Source organism: Ranitomeya variabilis, chromosome 2 (assembly GCF_051348905.1).
Source record: "Ranitomeya variabilis isolate aRanVar5 chromosome 2, aRanVar5.hap1, whole genome shotgun sequence".
Lineage (NCBI taxonomy): Eukaryota > Metazoa > Chordata > Amphibia > Anura > Dendrobatidae > Ranitomeya > Ranitomeya variabilis.
Window position 1 is genome coordinate 126,244,257 of NC_135233.1, and position 24,558 is coordinate 126,268,814.

Here is a 24,558-nt window from a genome sequence, read left to right on the forward strand (position 1 = left end):
CTCTTTGTCGTCCTACTCTGTTATGGCATTTGTGGATTCAGGCGCTGCCCTGAATTTGATGGACTTGGAGTTTGCCAGGCGCTGTGGTTTTTTCTTGGAGCCTTTGCAGTATCCTATTCCATTAAGGGGAATTGATGCTACGCCTTTGGCCAAGAATAAACCTCAGTACTGGACTCAGTTGACCATGTGCATGGCTCCTGCACATCAGGAAGATATTCGCTTTTTGGTGTTGCATAATTTGCATGATGTGGTCATGTTGGGTTTGCCATGGCTACAGGTTCATAATCCAGTATTTGATTGGAAATCAATGTCTGTGTCTAGTTGGGGTTGTCAAGGGGTACATGGTGATGTTCCGTTGTTGTCAATTTCTTCTTCCACTCCTTCTGAAGTCCCTGAGTTTTTGTCGGATTACCGGGATGTATTTGATGAGCCCAAATCCAGTGCCCTACCTCCTCATAGGGATTGTGATTGTGCTATAAATTTGATTCCTGGTAGTAAGTTTCCTAAGGGCCGACTTTTCAACTTATCTGTGCCAGAACACGCCGCTATGCGGAGTTATATAAAGGAGTCCTTGGAGAAAGGGCATATTCGCCCGTCGTCGTCACCATTGGGAGCAGGGTTCTTTTTTGTGGCCAAGAAGGATGGTTCTCTGAGACCCTGTATAGATTACCGCCTTCTCAATAAAATCACGGTCAAATTTCAGTACCCTTTGCCTCTACTGTCTGATTTGTTTGCTCGGATTAAGGGGGCTAGTTGGTTCACCAAGATAGATCTTCAAGGGGCGTATAATCTTGTGCGTATTAAACAGGGCGATGAATGGAAAACAGCATTTAATACGCCCGAGGGCCATTTTGAGTACCTGGTGATGCCATTCGGGCTTTCTAATGCTCCATCTGTGTTTCAGTCCTTTATGCATGACATCTTCCGAAAGTATCTGGATAGATTCATGATTGTATATTTGGATGATATTTTGGTCTTTTCGGATGATTGGGAATCTCATGTGAAGCAGGTCAGAATGGTATTCCAGGTCCTTCGTGTTAATTCCTTGTTTGAGAAGGGGTCTAAATGTCTCTTCGGAGTTCAGAAGGTTTCCTTTTTGGGCTTCATTTTTTCCCCTTCTACTATCGAGATGGATCCTGTTAAAGTTCAGGCCATTTATGATTGGACTCAGCCTACATCTGTGAAGAGCCTTCAGAAATTCCTGGACTTTGCTAATTTTTACCGTCGCTTCATCGCTAATTTTTCTAGTGTTGTTAAACCGTTGACTGATTTGACCAAGAAAGGTGCTGATGTGGTGAATTGGTCCTCTGCGGCCGTTGAGGCTTTTCAGGAGTTGAAACGTCGTTTCTCTTCGGCCCCTGTGTTGTGTCAGCCAGATGTTTCGCTCCCTTTTCAGGTGGAGGTTGATGCTTCTGAGATTGGAGCAGGGGCTGTTTTGTCTCAAAGAAGTTCTGATGGCTCTGTGATGAAGCCATGTGCTTTCTTTTCTATAAAGTTTTCGCCTGCTGAGCGTAATTATTATGTTGGCAATCGGGAGTTGTTGGCTATGAAGTGGGCATTCGAGGAGTGGCGACATTGGCTTGAGGGAGCCAAGCATCGCGTGGTGGTCTTGACGGATCACAAGAATCTGACTTATCTTGAGTCTGCCAGGCGGTTGAATCCTAGACAGGCTCGATGGTCGCTGTTTTTCTCCCGTTTTGATTTTGTGGTTTCATACCTTCCGGGTTCTAAAAATGTGAAGGCTGATGCCCTTTCAAGGAGTTTTGTGCCTGATTCTCCGGGAGTCCCTGAGCCGGCTGGTATTCTCAAAGAGGGGCTAATTCTGTCTGCCATCTCCCCTGATTTGCGGCGGGTGCTGCAGGAGTTTCAGGCTGATAGACCTGACCGTTGTCCAGCGGAGAAACTGTTTGTCCCTGATAGATGGACTAGTAGAGTTATCTCTGAGGTTCATTGTTCGGTGTTGGCTGGTCATCCTGGGATTTTTGGTACCAGAGATTTGGTGGCTAGGTCCTTTTGGTGGCCTTCCTTGTCACGGGATGTGCATTCTTTTGTGCAGTCCTGTGGGACTTGTGCTCGGGCCAAGCCCTGCTGTTCTCGTGCCAGTGGGTTACTTTTGCCCTTGCCGGTCCCGAAAAGGCCCTGGACGCATGTTTCCATGGATTTTATTTCAGATCTTCCTGTCTCTCAGAGGATGTCTGTCATCTGGGTGGTTTGTGATCGCTTCTCTAAGATGGTCCATTTGGTACCCTTGCCTAAATTACCTTCCTCCTCTGATTTGGTTCCATTATTTTTCCAGCATGTGGTTCGTTTGCATGGCATTCCGGAGAACATTGTGTCAGACAGAGGTTCCCAGTTTGTTTCGAGGTTTTGGCTGTCCTTTTGTGCTAAGATGGGCATTGATTTGTCTTTTTCTTCGGCTTTCCATCCTCAGACAAATGGCCAAACCGAACGAACTAATCAGACTTTAGAAACCTATCTGAGATGCTTTGTTTCTGCTGATCAGGATGATTGGGTGACCTTCTTGCCATTGGCTGAGTTCGCCCTAAGGCTACGTTCACATTTGCGTTGTGCGCCGCAGCGTCGGCGCCGCAGCGCACAACGCAAACAAAAACGCGGCAAAACGCACGCTAAAACGCTGCGTTTTGCGCCGCATGCGTCCTTTTTGGCCGAAAGTTGGACGCAAAAAAAATGCAACTTGATGCGTTTCTTGCGTCCAACGCTTGCGGCCATGCGGCGCAAAACGCAGCACAACGCATGTCCATGCGCCCCCATGTTAAATATAGGGGCGCATGACGCATGCGGCGCCGCTGCGGCGCCCGACGCTGCGGCGCTGACCGCAAATGTAAACGTAGCCTTAATAATCAGGCCAGGTCGGCTACTTTGGTTTCGCCTTTTTTTTGTAATTCTGGTTTTCACCCTCGTTTTTCTTCAGGGCAGGTTGAGCCTTTGGACTGTCCTGGTGTGGATTCTGTGGTGGACAGGTTGCAGCAAATTTGGACTCACGTAGTGGACAATTTGACATTGTCCCAGGAGAAGGCTCAACGTTTCGCTAACCGCCGTCGCTGTGTTGGTCCCCGACTTCGTGTTGGGGATTTGGTTTGGTTGTCGTCTCGTTATGTTCCTATGAAGGTTTCTTCTCCTAAGTTTAAGCCTCGTTTCATTGGTCCTTATAAGATTTCTGAAATTCTCAATCCTGTGTCATTTCGTTTGGCCCTTCCAGCTTCTTTTGCCATCCATATTGTGTTCCATAGGTCGTTGTTGCGGAGATATGTGGCGCCTATGGTTCCCTCCGTTGACCCTCTTGCTCCGGTGTTGGTCGAGGGGGAGTTGGAGTATGTGGTAGAGAAGATTTTAGATTCTCGTATTTCGAGACGGAAACTTCAGTACCTGGTCAAATGGAAGGGCTATGGTCAGGAGGATAATTCCTGGGTTCTTGCCTCCGATGTCCATGCTGCCGATTAAGTTTGTGCCTTTCATTTGGCTCGTCCTGATCGGCCTGGGGGCTCTGGTGAGGGTTCGGTGACCCCTCCTCAAGGGGGGGGTACTGTTGAGAATTCCGTTTTCGGACTCCCTCCTGTGGTCATGAATGGTACTTCGGTGAGTTCTGTCCGTGGACTCCCTCTGGTGGCTTTGAGTGCAACTGCTGGTTCTTGAGGTTGGCTTTTCCCAGCTGCCCTCGTTTATTGCTATGCTGGCTTCTCTATTTAACTCCACTCAGATCGTTACTTCATGCCAGCTGTCAATGTCTCAGTACTGGTTCAGATCTCTCTTGGATCTTTCTGATGACCTGTCTACTCCAGCAGAAGCTAAGTCCCTGCTAGTTCATTTGTTGTTCATTGCGTACTGAATATATTTCTTAGTACTTGCTAAGTTCTAGTCCAGCTTGCTATCATGATATTGCCTTGCTAGCTGGAAGTTCTGGGGGTGCAGAGTGGCACCTCCACACCGTGAGTCGGTGCGGAGGTCTTTTTGCACACTCTGCGTGGTTTTTTGTAGTTTTTTTGTGCTGACCGCATAGTTCCCTTTTCTATCCTCGGTCTATTTAGTGAAGACTGGCCTCCTTTGCTAAAACCTATTTCATTCCTGTGTTTGTGAGTTTCCTCTTAACTCACAGTCAATATTTGTGGGGGGCTGCCTTTTCCTTTGGGGAATTTCTCTGAGGCAAGGTAAGGCTTTATTTCCTATCTTTAGGGGTAGTTAGCTCTTAGGCTGTGAAGAGGCGTCTAGGGAGAGTTAGGTAAGCTCCACGGCTATTTCTAGTGTGTGTGATAGGATTAGGGTTTGCGGTCAGCAGAGCTCCCACTTCCCAGAGCTTGTCCTGACTTCTAGTTTAATCATCAGGTCATCCCGGGTGCTCCTAACCACCAGGTCCATAACAGTTTGTTGTGTCTGTCAGCATAGTGTCCAAAGGCTGGAGGTGCTACCAGGAGACAGGCCAGTACACCAGGAGATGTGGAGGGGGCTGTAGGAGGGCAACAACCCAACAGCAGGACCGACACTCAGCCTTTGTGCAAGGAGGAACAGGAGGAGCACTGCCAGAGCCCTGCAAATTTACCTCCAGCAGGCCACAAATGTGCATGTATCTGGACAAATGGTTAGAAACCGACTCCATGAGGATGGTCTGAGTGCCAGACGTCCACAGATGGGGGTTGTGCTCACAGCCCAACACCGTGCAGTATGCTTGGCATTTGCCACAGAACAGCAGGATTGGCAAATTCACCACTTGTGCCCTGTGCTCTTCACAGATGAAAGCAGGTTCACACTGAGCACATGTGACAGACGTGACACCGTGGAGAGCGATCTGCTGCCTGCAACATCCTTCAGCATGACCGGTTTGGCAGTGGGTCAGTAATGGTGTGGGTTGGCATTTCTTTGGAGGGCCACACAGCCCTCCATGTCCTTGCCAGAGGTAGCCTGACTGCCATTAAGTGTCCAGGAGTCCCGGAGTTGCTTTTGTCCAGGTCTGGGAGGAGAGCCCTCAGGAGACCATCAGCCGCCTCATCAGGAGCATGCCCAGTCATTGTAGGGAGGTCATACAGGCACGTGGAGGCCACACACACTACTCAACATCATATCCTTGTCTTGAGGCATTTCCACTGAAGTTGGATCAGCCTGTAACTTCATTTTCCACTTTGATTTTGAGCATCATTCCAACTCCAGACCTCCGTGGGATATTAGTTGCGATTTACGTTGATCATTTTTAGGTTTTATTGTTCTCAACACATTCCACTATGTAATGAATAAAGAGTTACAACTGGAATATTTCATTCAGTGATATCTAGGATGTGGGATTTCGTGTTCCCTTTATTTTTTGGAGCAGTGTATATATATACAGTACAGACCAAAAGTTTGGACACACCTTCTCATTTAAAGATTTCTCTGTGTTTTCATGACTATGAAAACTGTACATTCACACTGAAGGCATCACAACTATGAATTAACACATGTGGAATTATATACTTAATTATACACTATATACAAAAAAGTGTGAAACAACTGAAATTATGTCTTATATTATAGGTTCTTCAAAGTAGCCACCTTTGCTTTGATGACTGCTTTGCACACTCTTGGCATTCTCTTGATAAGCTTCAAGAGGTAGTCATCGGGAATGGTTTTCACTTCACAGGTGTGCCCTGTCAGGTTTAATAAGTGGGATTTCATGCCTTATAAATGGGTTTGGGACCATTAGTTGTGTTGTGCAGAAGTCTGGTGGATACACAGCTGATAGTCCTACTGAATAGACTGTTATAATTTGTATTATGGCAAGAAAAAAGCAGCTAAGTAAAAAAAAACGAGTGGCCATCATTACTTTAAGAAATGAAGGTCAGTCAGTCAGAAAAATTGGGAAAACTTTGAGAGTGTCCCCAAGTGCAGTGGCAAAAACCATCAAGCGCTACAAAGAAACTGGCTCACATGAGGACCGCCCCAGGAAAGGAAGACCAAGAGTCACCTCTGATTCTGAGGATAAGTTTATCCGAGTCACCAGCCTCAGAAATCTCAGGTTAACAGCAGCTCAGATTAGAGACCAGGTCAAAGCCACACAGAGTTCTAGCAGCAGACACATCTCTACAACAACTGTTAAGAGGAGACTTTGTGCAGAAGGCCTTCATGGTAAAATAGCTGCTAGGAAACCACTGCTAAGGACAGGCAACAAGCAGAAGAGACTTGTTTGGGCTAAAGAACACAAGGAATGGACATTAGACCAGTGGAAATCTGTGCTTTGGTCTGATGAGTCCAAATTTGAGATATTTGGTTCCAACCACTGTGTCTTTGTGCGACGCAGAAAAGGTGAACCGATGGACTCTACATGCCTGGTTCCCACCATGAAGCATGGAGGAGGAAGTGTGATGTTGTAGGGGTGCTTTGCTGGTGACACTGTTGGGGATTTATTCAAAATTGAAGGCATACTGAACCAGCATGGCTACCATAGCATCTTGTAGCGGCATGCTATTCCACCCGGTTTGCGTTTAGTTGGACCATCATTTATTTTTCAACAGGACAATGACCCCAAACACACCTCCAGGCTGTGTAAAGGCTATTTGACCAAGAAGGAGAGTGATGGGGTGCTACGCCAGATGACCTGGCCTCCACAGTCACCAGACCTGAACCCAATCGAGATGGTTTGGGTGAGCTCGACCATACAGTGAAGGCAAAAGGGCCAAGAAGTTCTAAGCATCTCTGGGAACTCCTTCAAGATTGTTGGAAGACCATTCCCGGTGACTACCTCTTAAAGCTCATCAAGAGAATGCCAAGAGTGTGCAAAGCAGTTATCAAAGCAAAAGGTGGCTACTTTGAAGAACCTAGAATATAAGACATAATTTCAGTTGTTCCACACTTTTTTGTTAAGTATATAATTCTACATGTGTTAATTCATAGTTTTGATGCCTTCAGTGTGAATGTACAATTTTCATAGTCATGAAGATACAGAAAAATCTTTAAATGAGAAGGTGTGTCCAAACTTTTGGTCTGTACTGTATATATATATATATATATATATATATATATATATATATATATATATATATATATTTTTTATTATTATTATTATTATTTATTTATATAGCACCATTAGTTCCATGGTGCTGTACATGAGAAAGGGGTTAAAAACAGAGATGTCGTTTACAGTAAACGAATTTACAATGACAGACTGGTACAGAGGGGAGAGGACCCTGTCCTTACGGACTTACATTCTACAGGATAATGGGGAAGAGACAGAAGGTCGGGGGTGCAGCAGCTCGGGTGGTCGTGAGGCGGCGGCGGCTCTGGCAGTGGTGAGGCAGCAGAATGGTTATTGCAGGCTGTAGGCTTTCCTGTTGTGAATTTATTTTTTGGCTCCCTCTAGTGGCTACTAGTGATTTGACTCTGGGTTTGTCAGTCATTCCTTTTATGCTCACCTGGGTCGTTAGGTCAGGGGTGTTGCTATATAAGCTCCCTGGACCTTCAGTTCAATGCCTGGCAACGTTGATATCAGAGCTAATCTGTAGTGCTCTTGTCTACTGATCCTGGTTCCTGCTTGATTAAGCTAAGTCTGCTTTTTGCTTTTTGCAATTCGTTATTGTTTGCATTTTTTGTCCAGCTTGTATATTATCTGTATCCTGACCTTGCTGGAAGCTCTAGGGCGGCTGGTGTTCTCCCCCCGGGCCGTTAGACGGTTCGGGGGTTCTTGAATCTCCAGCGTGGATTTTTTGATAGGGTTTTTGTTGACCATATAAGTTATCTTACTATATTCTGCTATTAGTAGGTGGGCCTCTCTGTGCTAGACCTAGTTCATCTCTGTGTTTGTCATTTCCTCTTACCTCACCGTTATTATTTGTGGGGGGCTTCTATCCTACTTTTGGGGTCCTTTCTCTGGAGGCAAGAGAGGTCTTTGTTTTCCTCTTCTAGGGGTAGTTAGCTCTCCGGCTGGCGCGAGACATCTAGCGACCAACGTAGGCATGTTCCCCGGCTACTTCTAGGGTTGGCATTAGGAGTAGATATATGGTCAACCCAGTTACCACTGCCCTATGAGCTGGATTTTTGTACTTTGCAGACTTGCTGATATCTCTGAGACCCTCGCCATTGGGGTCATAACAGTTTGCCAGGCCAGTACTAAATGTTAAATGCATTGCAGAAGTGGGATTATAAGAAAGAAAGTTCTGAGTTTTTTTTTTCTCTCTCTCATTTTTATTTTTTTTTTCTTTTCCCCTTTACCTTTGAGTGGCTTGTGATTGCTGCAGACATGAATGTCCAGACCTTGATTACAAGTGTGGACCAGCTTGCTGCTCGTGTGCAGGGCATACAAGATTATGTTACCAGAAATCCTATGTCAGAACCTAAGATACCGATTCCTGAACTGTTTTCCGGAGACCGATTTAAGTTTAGAAATTTCAGGAATAATTGTAAATTGTTTTTGTCCCTGAGACCCTGTTCCTCTGGAGACTCCGCTCAGCAAGTGAAAATTGTTATTTCTTTTTTACGGGGCGACCCTCAGGATTGGGCTTTCTCGCTGGCGCCAGGAGATCCGGCATTGGCTGATATTGATGCGTTTTTTCTGGCGCTTGGTTTGCTTTATGAGGAACCCAATCTTGAGATTCAGGCAGAAAAAGCCTTGCTGGCTATGTCTCAGGGCCAGGACGAGGCTGAGGTGTATTGCCAAAAATTTCGGAAATGGTCCGTGCTGACCCAGTGGAACGAGTGTGCATTGGCTGCAAATTTTAGAAATGGCCTTTCTGAAGCCATTAAGAATGTGATGGTGGGTTTTCCCATTCCCACAGGTCTGAATGATTCCATGGCCCTGGCGATTCAAATTGACCGGCGGTTGCGGGAGCGCAAAACCGCAAATTCCCTCATGGTGTTATCTGAACAGGCACCTGATTTAATGCAATGTGATAGAATCCTGACTAGAAATGAGCGGAAAATTCATAGACGCCAGAATGGCTTGTGTTACTACTGTGGTGATTCTGCACATGTTATCTCAGCATGCTCTAAGCGTCTTACTAGGGTTGTTAGTCCTGTCGCCATTGGTAATTTGCAACCTAAGTTCATTCTATCTGTAACTTTGATTTGCTCACTGTCATCGTATCCTGTCGTGGCGTTTGTAGATTCAGGTGCTGCCCTGAGTCTTATGGATCTGTCATTTGCCAAGCGTTGCGGTTTTGTTCTTGAGCCATTAGAAAATCCTATCCCTCTTAGGGGTATTGACGCTACGTCATTGGCAGAAAATAAGCCGCAGTTTTGGACACAGGTTACCATGTGCATGACTCCTGAACATCGGGAGGTGATACGTTTTCTTGTTCTGCATAAGATGCATGATTTGGTTGTTTTGGGGTTGCCATGGTTACAGACCCATAATCCAGTCTTGGACTGGAAGGCAATGTCAGTGTCAAGTTGGGGCTGTCATGGAATTCATGGAGATTCCCTGCCCGTGTCTATTGCTACTTCTACGCCTTCGGAAGTTCCGGCGTATTTGTCTGATTATCAGGATGTCTTCAGCGAGTCTAGGTCAAGTGCATTGCCTCCTCATAGGGAATGTGACTGTGCAATAGATTTGATTCCAGGCAGTAAGTTTCCTAAGGGAAGACTGTTTAATCTGTCGGTACCTGAACATACCGCGATGCGTTCATATATCAAGGAGTCTCTGGAGAAGGGGCATATCCGTCCTTCTTCTTCCCCTCTTGGTGCGGGATTCTTTTTTTGTGGCTAAAAAGGACGGATCTTTGAGGCCTTGTATTGACTATCGGCTTTTGAATAAGATCACTGTCAAATTTCAGTATCCTTTGCCGTTGTTGTCAGACTTGTTTGCCCGGATTAAAGGTGCCAAGTGGTTCACCAAGATAGACCTTCGTGGTGTGTACAACCTTGTGCGCATTAAGCAAGGAGATGAATGGAAAACCGCATTCAATACGCCCGAAGGTCATTTTGAGTACTTGGTGATGCCATTTGGGCTCTCTAATGCACCTTCAGTTTTTCAGTCCTTTATGCATGACATTTTCCGGAAGTATCTGGATAAATTTTTGATCGTTTATCTGGATGATATTCTGTTTTTTTCTGATGATTGGGACTCGCATGTGGAACAGGTCAGGATGGTTTTCAAGATTTTGCGTGAAAATTCTTTGTTTGTTAAAGGCTCAAAGTGTCTCTTTGGTGTACAGAAGGTTCCCTTTTTAGGGTTCATTTTTTCCCCTTCTGCTGTGGAGATGGACCCAGTCAAGGTTCGAGCTATTCATGATTGGACTCAACCCTCGTCAGTTAAGAGTCTTCAGAAGTTCTTGGGTTTTGCTAACTTCTACCGTCGTTTTATCGCTAATTTTTCTAGCGTTGTTAAACCGTTGACGGATATGACCAAGAAAGGCTCTGATGTGGCTAACTGGGCTCCTGCTGCCGTGGAGGCTTTCCAGGAGTTGAAGCGCCGGTTTACTTCAGCACCTGTTTTGTGCCAGCCTGATGTCTCACTTCCCTTTCAGGTTGAAGTGGATGCTTCGGAGATTGGGGCAGGGGCCGTTTTGTCGCAGAGAGGCCCTGGTTGCTCTACTATGAGACCTTGTGCCTTTTTCTCTAGGAAGTTTTTGCCGGCAGAGCGAAATTATGATGTGGGCAATCGGGAGTTGTTGGCCATGAAGTGGGCATTTGAGGAGTGGCGTCATTGGCTCGAGGGTGCTAAGCATCGTGTGGTGGTCTTGACTGATCACAAAAATCTGATGTACCTCGAGTCTGCTAAACGCCTGAATCCTAGACAGGCCCGCTGGTCATTGTTTTTCTCCCGTTTTGACTTTGTGGTTTTGTATTTACCAGGTTCTAAGAATGTGAAGGCCGATGCTCTGTCTAGGAGCTTTGTGCCTGACGCTCCTGGAGTCGCTGAACCTGTGGGTATTCTTAAGGAAGGAGTTATCCTGTCAGCTATTTCTCCAGATCTGCGACGTGTGTTGCAGAGATTTCAGGCTGGTAGGCCTGACTCTTGTCCACCTGACAGATTGTTTGTGCCTGCTAAATGGACCAGCAGAGTCATTTCCGAGGTTCATTCCTCAGTGTTGGCAGGGCACCCGGGAATTTTTGGCACCAGAGATCTGGTGGCCAGGTCCTTTTGGTGGCCTTCCTTGTCAAGAGATGTGCGGTCATTTGTGCAGTCCTGTGGTACTTGTGCTCGAGCTAAGCCTTGCTGTTCTCGTGCCAGCGGGTTGCTCTTGCCCTTGCCTGTCCCGAAGAGACCTTGGACACACATCTCTATGGATTTCATTTCGGATCTTCCGGTGTCTCAGGGCAGGGGCGTAGCTAGAGCTTTTGCCGCCCGGGGCTGTTCCCGAGTTTGGCGCCCCCCCCCCCCCTAGAACGTATGCGATTTTCACACTTAGTCATGTACCGACGAGCTCCTCTCCCTTAAGCTCCCAATGTTCAGTGAAAAACTGAGAGAAGCAGAAGAGAAGCTCGTTGTTACAGGACCATGAGTATGAAAATCGCATATGAGTGACGTGTCCATGTGTCGACGACTGGAACCTGCAGAGGTGAATCCTGACATCGCAGCTTCTGAATTCTCACAACTAATGCATTGCACACTTTTAGGATTCTCCCTGGCCGGTGGACAGTCATGTCAGCACAAGCATGCGATTTGTATACTTCCGACCACATTCCGACTAGACGTGCCTGGCCTCGCTCAGTTCATTTTCATAGAGTGAGGCCACACATGTCTAGTCAGCACGTGACCGCATGTATGTAAATCGCCAGCACCAGAGAATCCTGACAGTGTGCAGGGTGCACTGTGAGAACTCAGAAGTCTGCAGTCACAAAGAATGACTGCAGACTCATTACAAACCTGGACATTCCCTTTAATGCTCCTAACATAAATAAAAACATGAGAGTTAGTCAGTATCACAAATAACATTTACATCCAGGTACCTTATAGATGACGTCGCCTCTGGAGCCGTTCTTCTTTTCTTCATCTTGTCCAGATCCCATGATGAGTTTTCTCATCCACAGCCGTCTCTGCAGACTTCCATCTTCTCCATTCTTTTGCAGAAAGTCTCCACATGACGCCCTTAAAGATACAAGTGTCATTATAATGCTCCTGAATAAAAAATTTCCCCGCACTATATTGTCTGCATAAAATATGACCCCCACACTGTCTGTCTTATGGTACTTGCTCTTCACATTGACCTCCCCTTTCTATACCGGACCCCTCTTCACACTGACCTCTCACACTGTGTCCCCCCTATAGGGCCCAGTATTTATACTGTACTCTCTCATCACACTCCCACTCCTTTGTATCATATCCCCTCCTGGCTGTGCCCTTACACTGTCCCCCATGCTACGCATGCACACATCCCAACACCCTCACTCCCCGTACTCTGTCCACATACATTTTTCACATCGCTACTCATACTGTGTCCGCATACATTCCCCTGTTTGACCCCAAGCTGTCTGCACCCATCCCCCATACTGTTTCCTCATATATGCCCCCCCATCTCCCCCTTTGCTCTTCATTTTGTGTCCTCAGATCTCCCCCACACATTAAATCCCCCCATCCCCATGACAAATCTCCCCCCACACACAATAAATACCCCATCTCCACTCACATTAAATCTCCCCCCACAATAAATCCCCCCATCTCCACTCATATTAAATATCCCCAATCCAATAATATATCCCACTATCCCCACTCACATGAAATCCCCCCCCATCCCCACTCACAGTAAATCCCCCCCAGAATATATGCCCCCCATCCCCACTCACATTAAATCCCCCCCACAATATTTTCCCCCATGCCCACTCACAGTAAATCCCCCCCTGCACCTTCGGTGTCTTCAGCTCCACTCACAGTAAATCCCCCCCACAATAAATGCCCCCATCCCCACTCACAGTAAATCCCCCCCACAATAAATGCCCCCATCCCCACTCACAGTAAATCCCCCCCACAATAAATGCCCCCATCCCCACTCACAGTAAATCCCCCCCACAATAAATGCCCCCATCCCCACTCACAGTAAATCCCCCCCACAATAAATGCCCCCATCCCCACTCACAGTAAATCCCCCCCACAATAAATGCCCCCATCCCCACTCACAGTAAATCCCCCCCACAATAAATGCCCCCATCCCCACTCACAGTAAATCCCCCCCACAATAAATGCCCCCATCCCCACCCACAGTAAATCCCCCCCCACAATATATGCCCCCATCCCCACTCACAGTAAATCCCCCCCACAATATTTTCCCCCATCCCCACTCACAGTAAATCCCCCCCTGCACCTTCGGTGTCTTCAGCTCCAGCCTCCACTCACAGTAAATCCCCCCCACAATATATGCCCCCCTTCCCCACACAGTAAATTCCCCCCCTGCACTTTCGGTGTCTTCAGCTCCATTGGAGCACTTACCACCGCTCTGCATCTCCTGCTCTGCCGCGCAGGTGAGTGACGTCAGCAGCGTGATCACATGACCTGATCACGCTGCTGGCATCGCTCTGACCCGGCAGTCAGAGCTTCAATTGTACTCGCATCACAGATACGAGTACAATTGAACACTGGGAGCCGGCACGCTGCAGCTTCTCTGTGCCGGCTGTCAGCTTGACAGTCGGCACAGAGAACAGCTGACTCCCAGCGCGGGGGGTGACAGAATGCAGCCGCCGGGGGAGACACTGCGGACCGCCGCTTTAGGCGGCCCGACTGCGCCCCCCTGCCGGCTGCTCCCCCCCTAGATACGCCACTGACTCACCCCCGCATTGTGCCGCCCCCCCGCATTGTGCCGCCCGGGGCGGCCCGCCCCCCCGCACCCCCCTTCCTACGCCACTGTCTCAGGGCATGTCTGTCATCTGGGTGATATGTGATCGTTTCTCCAAGATGGTCCATCTGGTTCCTTTGCCCAAACTGCCTTCCTCTTCTGATCTGGTTCCTGTGTTCTTCCAGAACGTGGTTCGTTTGCACGGCATTCCTGAGAATATTGTGTCGGACAGAGGATCCCAGTTTGTTTCCAGGTTCTGGCGATCCTTTTGTGGTAGGATGGGCATAGATTTGTCGTTTTCGTCCGCTTTTCATCCACAGACTAACGGACAAACGGAACGAACTAATCAGACTCTGGAGGCGTATTTGAGGTGTTTTGTCTCTTCTGATCAGGATGATTGGGTGACCTTCTTGCCGTTGGCTGAATTTGCCCTTAATAATCGGGCTAGTTCTGCCACCTTGGTTTCGCCATTTTTCTGCAACTCTGGTTTCCACCCTCGTTTTTCCTCGGGACATGTGGAGCCTTCTGACTGTCCTGGGGTGAATTCTGTGGTGGATAGGTTGCAGCGGATCTGGAATCATGTGGTGGACAACTTGAAGTTGTCACAGGAGAAGGCTCAGCGTTTTGCCAACCGCCGCCACGGTGTGGGTCCCCGACTTCGTGTTGGGGATTTGGTATGGCTGTCTTCTCGATTTGTTCCTATGAAGGTCTCCTCTCCCAAATTTAAGCCTCGATTCATTGGTCCTTACAAGATATTGGAGATCCTTAATCCTGTATCCTTTCGCCTGGATCTTCCGGTGTCGTTTGCCATTCACAACGTATTTCATAGGTCCTTGTTGCGGCGGTACGTTGTGCCTGTGGTTCCTTCTGCTGAGCCTCCTGCTCCAGTGTTGGTTGAGGGCGAGTTGGAGTACGTGGTGGAGAAGATCTTAGATTCTCGTCTCTCCAGGCGGAGGCTTCAGTACCTGGTCAAGTGGAAGGGCTATGGTCAGGAGGATAATTCCTGGGTGGTCGCCTCTGATGTGCATGCGGCCGATTTAGTTCGTGCCTTTCACGCCGCTCATCCTGATCGCCCTGGTGGTCTTGGTGAGGGTTCGGTGACCCCTCACTAAGGGGGGGGTACTGTTGTGAATTTATTTTTTGGCTCCCTCTAGTGGCTACTAGTGATTTGACTCTGGGTTTGTCAGTCATTCCTTTTATGCTCACCTGGGTCGTTAGGTCAGGGGTGTTGCTATATAAGCTCCCTGGACCTTCAGTTCAATGCCTGGCAACGTTGATATCAGAGCTAATCTGTAGTGCTCTTGTCTACTGATCCTGGTTCCTGCTTGATTAAGCTAAGTCTGCTTTTTGCTTTTTGCAATTCGTTATTGTTTGCATTTTTTGTCCAGCTTGTATATTATCTGTATCCTGACCTTGCTGGAAGCTCTAGGGCGGCTGGTGTTCTCCCCCCGGGCCGTTAGACGGTTCGGGGGTTCTTGAATCTCCAGCGTGGATTTTTTGATAGGGTTTTTGTTGACCATATAAGTTATCTTACTATATTCTGCTATTAGTAGGTGGGCCTCTCTGTGCTAGACCTAGTTCATCTCTGTGTTTGTCATTTCCTCTTACCTCACCGTTATTATTTGTGGGGGGCTTCTATCCTACTTTTGGGGTCCTTTCTCTGGAGGCAAGAGAGGTCTTTGTTTTCCTCTTCTAGGGGTAGTTAGCTCTCCGGCTGGCGCGAGACATCTAGCGACCAACGTAGGCATGTTCCCCGGCTACTTCTAGGGTTGGCGTTAGGAGTAGATATATGGTCAACCCAGTTACCACTGCCCTATGAGCTGGATTTTTGTACTTTGCAGACTTGCTGATATCTCTGAGACCCTCGCCATTGGGGTCATAACACTTTCCTGTACAGATGGGTTTTCAGATTCCGTCTGAAGGATCCGAGAGTGGTGGATAATATGACGTGTTGAGGCGTGGAATTCCAGAGGATGGGGGATATTCGGAAGAAATCTTGGAGGTGGGTTGTGTGAGGAACGAATAAGAGTACCGTCACACAGTGCCATTTTCATCACTACGACGGCACGATTCGTGACGTTCTAGCGATATCGTTACGATATCGTTGTGTCTGACACGCTACTGCGATCCGGATCCCCGCTGAGAATCGTACGTCGTAGCAGATCGTTTGAAACTTTCTTTCGTCGTCTAGTGTCCCGCTGTGGCGGCATGATTGCATCGTGTGACACAGGTTGTATACGATGTGCGCACAGTAACCAACGGCTTCTACATCGCAAATACGTCATGAAATTATCGCTCCAGCGCCGTGTATTGCAACGTGTGACCGCAGTCTACGACGCTGGAACGATAATCATACGACGCTGCAACGTCACGAATCGTGCAGTCGTAGCGATGAAAATGGCACTGTGTGACGGTACCCTATGTGTGGTGGAGAGTAGGAGATCTTGGGAGGATCGAAGATTGCGTGAGGGAAGATATTGGGAGATTAGTTCAGAGATATAGGGAGGGGATAGGTTGTAGATGGCTTTTTAGATCAGTGTTAGTATTTTGAGCTGGATTTGTTGGGGAATTGGGAGCCAGTGGAGGGATTTGCAGAGGGGAGAAGCAGGGGAGTAGCGAGGATAAAGGTGTATTAGGCAGGCAGCAGAGTTGAGGACAGACTGAACTGGTGCAAGAGAGTTAGCGGGGAGGCCACAGATTATATATATATACACTATGTTCCAAATTATTATTCAAATGACATTTTTCTCGGATTTTCCTAAATGGTCAGTGCAAATGACAGTCAGTCTAATAAAAGTCATCACCCGTTAGAGTATACATCGAATTTTATTGAAGAAACCTCCCAATGATAACAATATAATCTCCAAAATGAATAAAAACTCAAAATGCACGGTTCCAAATTATTAGGCACAGTAGTATTTCTAAACATTTGATATGTTTTAAAGAACTGAAAATGCTAATTTGTGGAATTCGCAGCATTAGGAGGTCACATTCACTGAACAAAAAAGCTATTTAACTCCAAAACATTCTAACAGGCCAAGTTACATGTTAACAGAGGAGCCCTTCATTGATATCACCTTCACAATTCTTGCATCCATTGAACTTGAGAGTTTCTGCTTGTATTTCTTTGCATGAAGTCAGAATAACCTCCCAGAGCTGCTGTTTTGATGTGAACTGCCTCCCACCCTCATAGATCTTTTGTTTGATGATACTCCAAAGGTTCTCTATAGGGTTGAGGTCAGGGGAAGATGGTGGCCACACCATGAGTTTATCTCCTTTTATGCCCATAGCAGCCAATTACTCAGAGGTATTCATTGTCATGCATGAAGATGATTTTGTTCCTGAAGGCACGTTTCTGCTTTTTAGACCATGGAAGAAAGTTGTCAGTCAGAAACTAAATTTACTTTGCTGAGGTCATTTTCACACCTTCAGGAACCTTAAAGGGCCCTACCAGCTGGTTCCCCATGATTCCAGCCCAAAACAGGACTCCTCCACCTCCTTGCTGATGTCGCAGCCTTGTTGGGACATGGTGGCCATCCACCAACCATCCACTACTCCATCCATCTGGACCGTCCAGAGTTGCTCTACACTCATCAGTAAACAAGACTGTTTGAAAATTAGTCTTCATGTATGTCAGGGCTCACTGCAACCGTTTCTGCTTGTGAACACTGTTTAGGAGTAGCCGAATAGTAGGTTTATGCACCACAGCACGCCTTTGAAGGATCCTACACCTTGAGGTTCGAGGAACTCCAGAGGCACCAGCAGCTTCAAATAACTGTTTGCTGCTTTGTAATGGCAGTTTGGCAGCTGCTCTCTTAATCCAATGAATTTGTCTGCCAGAAAACTTCCTCATTATGCCTTTATTTGCATGAACTCTGTCTGTGCTCTGTTTCAGTCACAAATCTCATCAGAGTATGATGATCACTCTTAAGTTTTCATGAAATAGCTAATTTTTTCATACCTTGTCCAAGGCATTGCACTATTTAACGCTTTTCAGCAGCAGAGAGATCCTTTTTATTTCCCATATTGCTTGAAACCTGTGACCTGCATAATAATGTGGAACATCATTTTTGAGTAGTTTTCCTTTAATTAGAATCACCTGGAAAACTAATTATCACATGTGTTTAAGATTGATTTCAGTGATTCATTGAGCCCTGAGACACAATACCATCCACGAGTTTATTTGAAAAACAAAACAATTAAATCTTTAAGACACTTAAATCCAATTTGCATAATAATTTGGAACACAGTGTATATATATATATATATATATATATATATATATAGGCACATAGTGTCAAGGTGCTGTGGGCACCGATCCGATTCCTCAAACTAGTCAAACCAAATGTGAGAAGATAAGTATAAACATGCAAACCAGCTCCACGCAGCAATCTCCAGAAAAAAACTCTCCAATCACCAATTTCAAACACTGAACTTTCTCTTTCAACACCAAACCAGGAACTAGAACTATCACTGGCAACTCCCAAGTGCCAGTGCTGAGCATTAGTGATGAGCGAGTATACTCATTACTCGAGATTTCCCGAGCACGCTCGGGTGTCCTCCGAGTATTTTTTTAGTGCTCGGAGATTTAGCTTTCATCGCCGCAGCTGAATGATTTACATCTGTTAGCCAGCTTGATTACATGTGGGGATTCCCTCCCTAGCAACCAGGTAACCCTCACATGTACTTATGATGGCTAGCAGCTGTAAATCATGCAGCTGCGTCAACAAAAACTAAATCTCTGAGCACTTACAAATACTCGGAGACCCTCAACATCACTACTGAGCATATATACCAGAGGGGAGTGCCCAACACAGAAGAGCTGAGGCAACTCAGGATGGAGAGATCCAGAAGATGAACTGAACTGATTAACCCTTGCCATTACAGAGCAAGGGAAAAACCTGCACTGTTTAATAGGAGGTGAAACAGTGGTAATAAATGCAGGAGTTCAGGTCATGGTATTATATAAATGTAGGGGGTTTGGCGCTGAATCAAAATTTGGAGTGCCATCTACTGTATAGATATACATTAGATGACAATCCAAATTTTGATTCAGAGCGCAAAACCCCCAACATTTTAACCATACCATGCTGACATCCTGTAGCTGCCATCAAAGGGATTGGGGAGCATGGACTAAACACAATATTAACACAGTATACAATAATTCCCACATCCCCTTTATATGTTAAATGCAGTCATATCTTTTAAAATCATGCAAATGGAGAAAGTTAAAAATAATAATAAGTGTAAAATAATATTTTGTTCTTGCATACTTCTTATATAATATTCTGTTCTTGAAGAAGGTGTAGTAGTCTGACTCCTAAATGACCTGAGATTTTGAACATTACCCTACATACACGATACATGCAAATTAGTACAGACCATCCGACCTGCTGCTATAAAAACTCAGATAATCTATTTTCTGTTATCTGAAGCTTTGGCTATGCCAGATAAACTTAGCAATGTCCATAAAAAATGCTTAGAAAAATGTTGAGAAAACAGAGCAGATCTGTTCTAAGCTATTATAGGAGCGTGTTCTTCTTTCCCCAGTGTGTTGTTGCCTTCTTATGATTGACCATTCTCACATAGAGGAAAGAAGGACACCCCCCAGTGAAATCTCACTGGTAATGCACACTAGGACTTAAAAAAATTAACTGTTCATGTGTCCAATATTTTGATTGTTATTATCTCATCAAATATTAATTCTACAGCACCTAATACATTGTGTGATCAGTTCAACATGAAAGATTAGTGAAAGCTCCTCTTTAAATCCAACGTAATAAAATATGGGTGGAATTTGTATTTTATATGTAGCTTGCAGTACCTTTTCCATCCACTGCACAACAGACAGAGCTGTGCCACATTTAGTGCACCACAGTACTCGCACAATCATTTAGGGATGGAGTCAGATCCCCACTGATCTAATATTGCAGACCTATCCTAAAGATTGGTCATCAATATTAAAGTCACAGAAAACTCATTAATTATGTTAGTCCCATTATCACTATCGATTCACTACTATGAATCAAAAGCAGTCCAAAGCATATACATCAGTGTTTATAAGAGGAGAGCCAATAAGTAACTAAAGTTTCTGAAATCTACCTTATATAAAAATTACTGTATTTTTCGGACTATAAAATGCACTTTTTTCCTCCAAATGTGGAGGAAAATGAGGGGTGCGCCTTATAATCCAGATGTATCGGGTCTGTCTGTGGTGGGGAGGTGAGGGAGCGGCATTGGCGGAGCACTGGGTCACAGGAGGCTGGAGCCGGCTGCGGCTATCTCCTGAGCCCGCTGCTAAAGAAAAATGAATATTCACTGCATTCCATGCCCAAGGCATGGAGGGCAATGGATATTCATTTCTCTTTAGCATCCTGGTCTGATTGGCCCCACCCCATTCCTGGTATGCATGGTCCCATCCTTATGATTGGCCCCCACCCACCCGCATCCTAGTATGCATGGCCCCATCAGAAAAATAAAAAAACAAACAAAAAAACCCAAAACATTACACTTACCTTCCCGGCGCTCCCTCGCAGCATTCTGCTCTGTTGCCAGCAGCTGCTTTATGCTTATAAGCAGCACATGGCAGGGACATCATGTGCTGATTGCAAGCCGAAGGGCATCTGCTGGAATACTTACTGCTCTGCTCATCAGGACTGTGCACGCAGAGAGCCGTGAGTATTCATTGTTCTTCAGTAGTGCACACTGTCAGCTGGAGCCTTACTGCAGCTGCCGGGCTGCGTATGCCACTACTGAAGAGAAATTAATATTCACCTCTCTGTGTGTGGAGAGGTGAATATTAATTTCTCTTAAGTAGCAGCACACATGACCGCCGACAGCAGCAGGAAGGCTCCGGCTGACACTGTGCGCTACTGAAGAGCAATGAATACTCAGTGCTGTCTGCACGCACAGTCCTGGCATGCAAAGTAGTAAGTATTCCGGCAGCTGTGCTTCGGCTTGCAATCAGCACATGACGTCCCTGCCATGTGCTGCTTACAAGCATAAAGCAGCTGCTGGCACTGGAGCTGCGAGGGAGCGCCGGGAAGGTAAGTAATAGTTTGGTTTTTTAATGTTTTCTGATTGGGCCATGCATACCAGGACCAGAATGGGGACCAATTATACCAGAATAGGGATGGGGCCATGCATACCAGGATAGGGATGGGGCCATACATACTAGGATGAGATGGGGGCCCTGCATACCATGATAAGGATGGGGGCCATGCATACTAGGATGAGATGGGGGCCCTGCATACCAGGATAGGGATGGGAACATGAATACTAGGATGAGATGGGGGCACTACATACCAGGACAGGGATGGGGCCATGCATACTAGGACGAGATGGGGCCCTGCATACCAGGATAGGGATGAAGCCATGCTTACTAGGATGAGATGGGGGACCTTCATACTAGGATAGGCATGAGGATGATCATTCCTGCCAGGATAGGGATGAGGGGGACCATTCCTACAAGGATAGGGATGAGAGGGCCATGCACACCAGGATAGGGATGAGAGGGCATGCATACCAGGATAGGGATGAGGGATCCATGCATACCAAGGTAGGGATGAGGTGGCCATTTGTATCAGGATGGGGAATAGGGGACAATATATACCAGGATAGGTTATATTAAGTACACAATTGACCACATTTTTGCTTCAATTTTTTTTTCCTAGTTTCCTCCTCTAAAACCTAGGTGCGTCTTATGGTCCGGTGCATCTTATAGTCCGAAAAATACGGTATATCTGAGAATGCTGTGAGCTGCATGTGTACACAATGTTGGATGAACAAAGTTAAAGTTTTTAATAACAGAGATGTTTTTTAATATAGTATTTTACCAAAATTACTGGGTTCGCTGAGGACATTCTCCACTGGGGGAGCTCGGCTCTGTACTAGGTCCCTTGGCCTATCTGTTTGTTCTTTTGAACCTTCTTCCTCCCACTCCCTTCGATCTTTTGGCTGTCTCCAGATGAGGGAAGGCATATACATTCTGGACTGACCTTCAATTGTCACTGAGGACTTGAAACTTTCATCTGTTTCTTCATGAGGAATCCGAGCTAAATTAAAGTAATAATCATAGAACAATTGAGAAAAACATGCATAAAAGAGACAGCCTTACCAAGAGCAGACAGATGGTATATGCACTAGCAGGATACAGCAGGCGTCCATTATATAGGCTGGGGCAGCACAGATGCAATCTATTGATAAAAGCAGCCACTCACACACCTACCAAAATTATGGAGGGGGTGGCTGCCTAGTAGAAAAAAAATGTACACAAATAGGGCTTGAGTAGGACACCATTCACATAGGCATGTGTGGTGCAAAGTGTCTGGTTCTCAGCCAATTCATGACGCCCAAAATATTATAAAAGGCAGGCTGCCCCGTACTAAATACATCTAACACTCTAGGACTGATGCCCTAGTAAACCCAGCCATCAAAAAGAAGCCTGGCTGCATCCTGCAAAAAAATGGTAAAAAGTGCAAAAAAAAAATTAAAAAAATAATAATGCTGCTACAATGAAAAAAAATACATAAAAATAGCATCAAAAAACACAATGATATAAATCAAAATCAAACATGTATTGCAGTTAGTCGAAGATAATATGCCTGCAATATAAAGTAAAAAAATTGGGGAAACTTTTTTAAAATATTAAGTATTTAGATTAATAAAAATGAACAAATAAAAAGGGAAATATAATTTGAAATAAAAGCTTTGTATTTTTCAAATTTTTTTTGGCAGTTTTTGCTGTCAATTGGATGGGGTCTTTTTATTTTTAATCCAGGAATAAGGGTCACTGCAGTTACATAATCAAAATATACTGTCTTTGCAGTCTATAGACTGTAGGTAGGTTATGTTCAATGTAATAAGTGAAGTGGGGAAGGTTAACCTAATTCCGTGATGAACTAAATAGAAAGGAAAATAAGTGATATTGAGAAATATGCACCTAGATAAGGTAGGGTAGATCACAGCTCAAGGAAGAAAGGTCAGCATGAGCTCTGAACTTCACCAAACATTACTGATAACCCAAAATTTACAATTTATCAGTAATTGTAATGCTCTTTTAATTTAACAGTAGAAAAACTAATAAAATATAAAATGTGAAAAAAAAAATTCATAATTTCCATTTTTTTAAGTTGCTTTTTGTTATCTGGTGTTATTCGTTAACTTTTTTTGCATTAGATTTTTCAAACCGGAGAACGTGGTTTATGAATTTTGCTCAAAACCAAAAAATGCTTTGTTTTTTACTAACCCATTTTGAGACTTTTTAGAACAAAAAGTTGTATGTTCAACTAAGATGTCACAAATGTAATTAAAATCACTACAGGGAGGTACTTGAGTACATTTCCAATCAAATTTGGCAACTTTTATAAAAAAAATAAGCAAGCGAATACATATAAAATAGACACAAAATAAAAGAAGGCAAATTAAAAAAATACGGCGCACATGTAAAATATGCAAGAAACATGGAAAACTAGAAAAGAAAGTCTCAAATTTAATAATAAATCCAGTTCAGAATGTTAAGGGAAAATTATTGTGATTAAACATTCTTCTACAATACAAGAGTCTTTTTTTCTTACCTGTGTTGCTGATCGCCACATTGCTTTCATTGCCAGCGCTTAAGGACCTGGATGCAGGTGCTGGAAACAAACATGTATGAGTGATTAAACTTATCTTGCTCTGTTATAATAAAAGATGGATTAAAACAGTTTGTACAAATATATTCACTCCCCTTTTCAACCTTTGTATCTATTCTAGAAACCTTATTCTGACTTTTTGGTTTTAAAAAACTTCATATTAGATTTCAATGGTTTACACAGATGATAGAGAGACTATAGTAAATTTTGTGGAGCTTGGTTCTGCTACCCAGGACATAAGGAAATTACATTTACTCCCCTACTGCCACCACCAAGCAATCTCTTATTTACCACCCCCTTGTTAGCAAACAATAGTTCCTCTGGGGAGGGAAGTTCTGCACGTGTTTTGCAAAGGGACTGAAACATGGATCCCTAAAATGGAATGTGTGAGGCCTTAAGGTACCTTCACACGAAATGACTTTACAACGAGAACGACAACGATCCGTGACGTTGCAGCGTCCTGGATAGCGATATCGTTGTGTTTGACACGCAGCAGCGATCTGGATCCTGCTGTGATATCGCTGGTCGTTGATTAAAGTTCAGAACTTTATTTGGTCGTCAGATCGGCGTGTATCGTCGTGTTGGAAAGCAAAAGCAACAATGCCAGCAATGTTAAACATGGAGCTAACGACCTGTGAGAACGATAAGTGCGTCACCGCTACGTCACAGGATCGCTCCTGCGTCGTTCTGGAGCTGCTGTGTTTGACATCTCTACAGTGATGTAAACAGCGACGCTGCAGCGATCGGATCGTTGTCGTTCTCGTTGTAAAGTCGTTTCGTGTGAAGGTACCTTTAAGCTACAAAGTTATGTTTATTTGGTACAGTCACAAGCTGAATTCATGCCTCCTATAAATGCCCTTATGTTGCATTTGAGTGACACAGGCTGGCTGATGCCCTTTGTAATTTTATGATGTCATCTTGGCAAAAAAGAATAATTTGGAATATTTTCTACGAGATTTGAGCAAAAATTAAACTGAGTTACTTATTTTTAAAGTATGATTACCATACAATATGGTGCCAGATTACCATACAATCTGGTGCCAGATTACCATACAATCTGGTGCCATCCCTTCCCGTGGGTGGTCATAACATGGGTTAACTTTGAAGGAGTTAGTGACGTAAATGAAATGTGTGGGTAACATGTCTATGACATGAAACTGTGTGGGAAAGTAAGTGACTTTACTGTCTAATAAGGACGAGATCATTTTTCATGTCAAGCGGAAGGGTGTGGAGAGATAGTG

The 24,558-nt window shown here is 45.2% G+C and overlaps 1 protein-coding gene across 7 annotated transcripts in view; it reads right to left on the reverse strand.

The window, feature by feature from the left end:
- Window positions 1-24,558, reverse strand: part of ARHGEF33 (Rho guanine nucleotide exchange factor 33) — a 192,395-nt gene that overhangs the window by 68,825 nt on the left and 99,012 nt on the right. For 6 of the 7 annotated variants that reach the window (XM_077282987.1, XM_077282982.1, XM_077282981.1 and 3 more), the window contains 2 exons: window positions 23,261-23,320; window positions 21,521-21,739 (listed from right to left, as the gene is read on the reverse strand). In XM_077282987.1, coding sequence (XP_077139102.1) covers window positions 21,521-21,739; window positions 23,261-23,320 — 279 coding nt within the window. The remainder of the gene's footprint in view (window positions 1-21,520; window positions 21,740-23,260; window positions 23,321-24,558) is intronic. The other variant, XM_077282986.1, reaches the window with a different exon arrangement.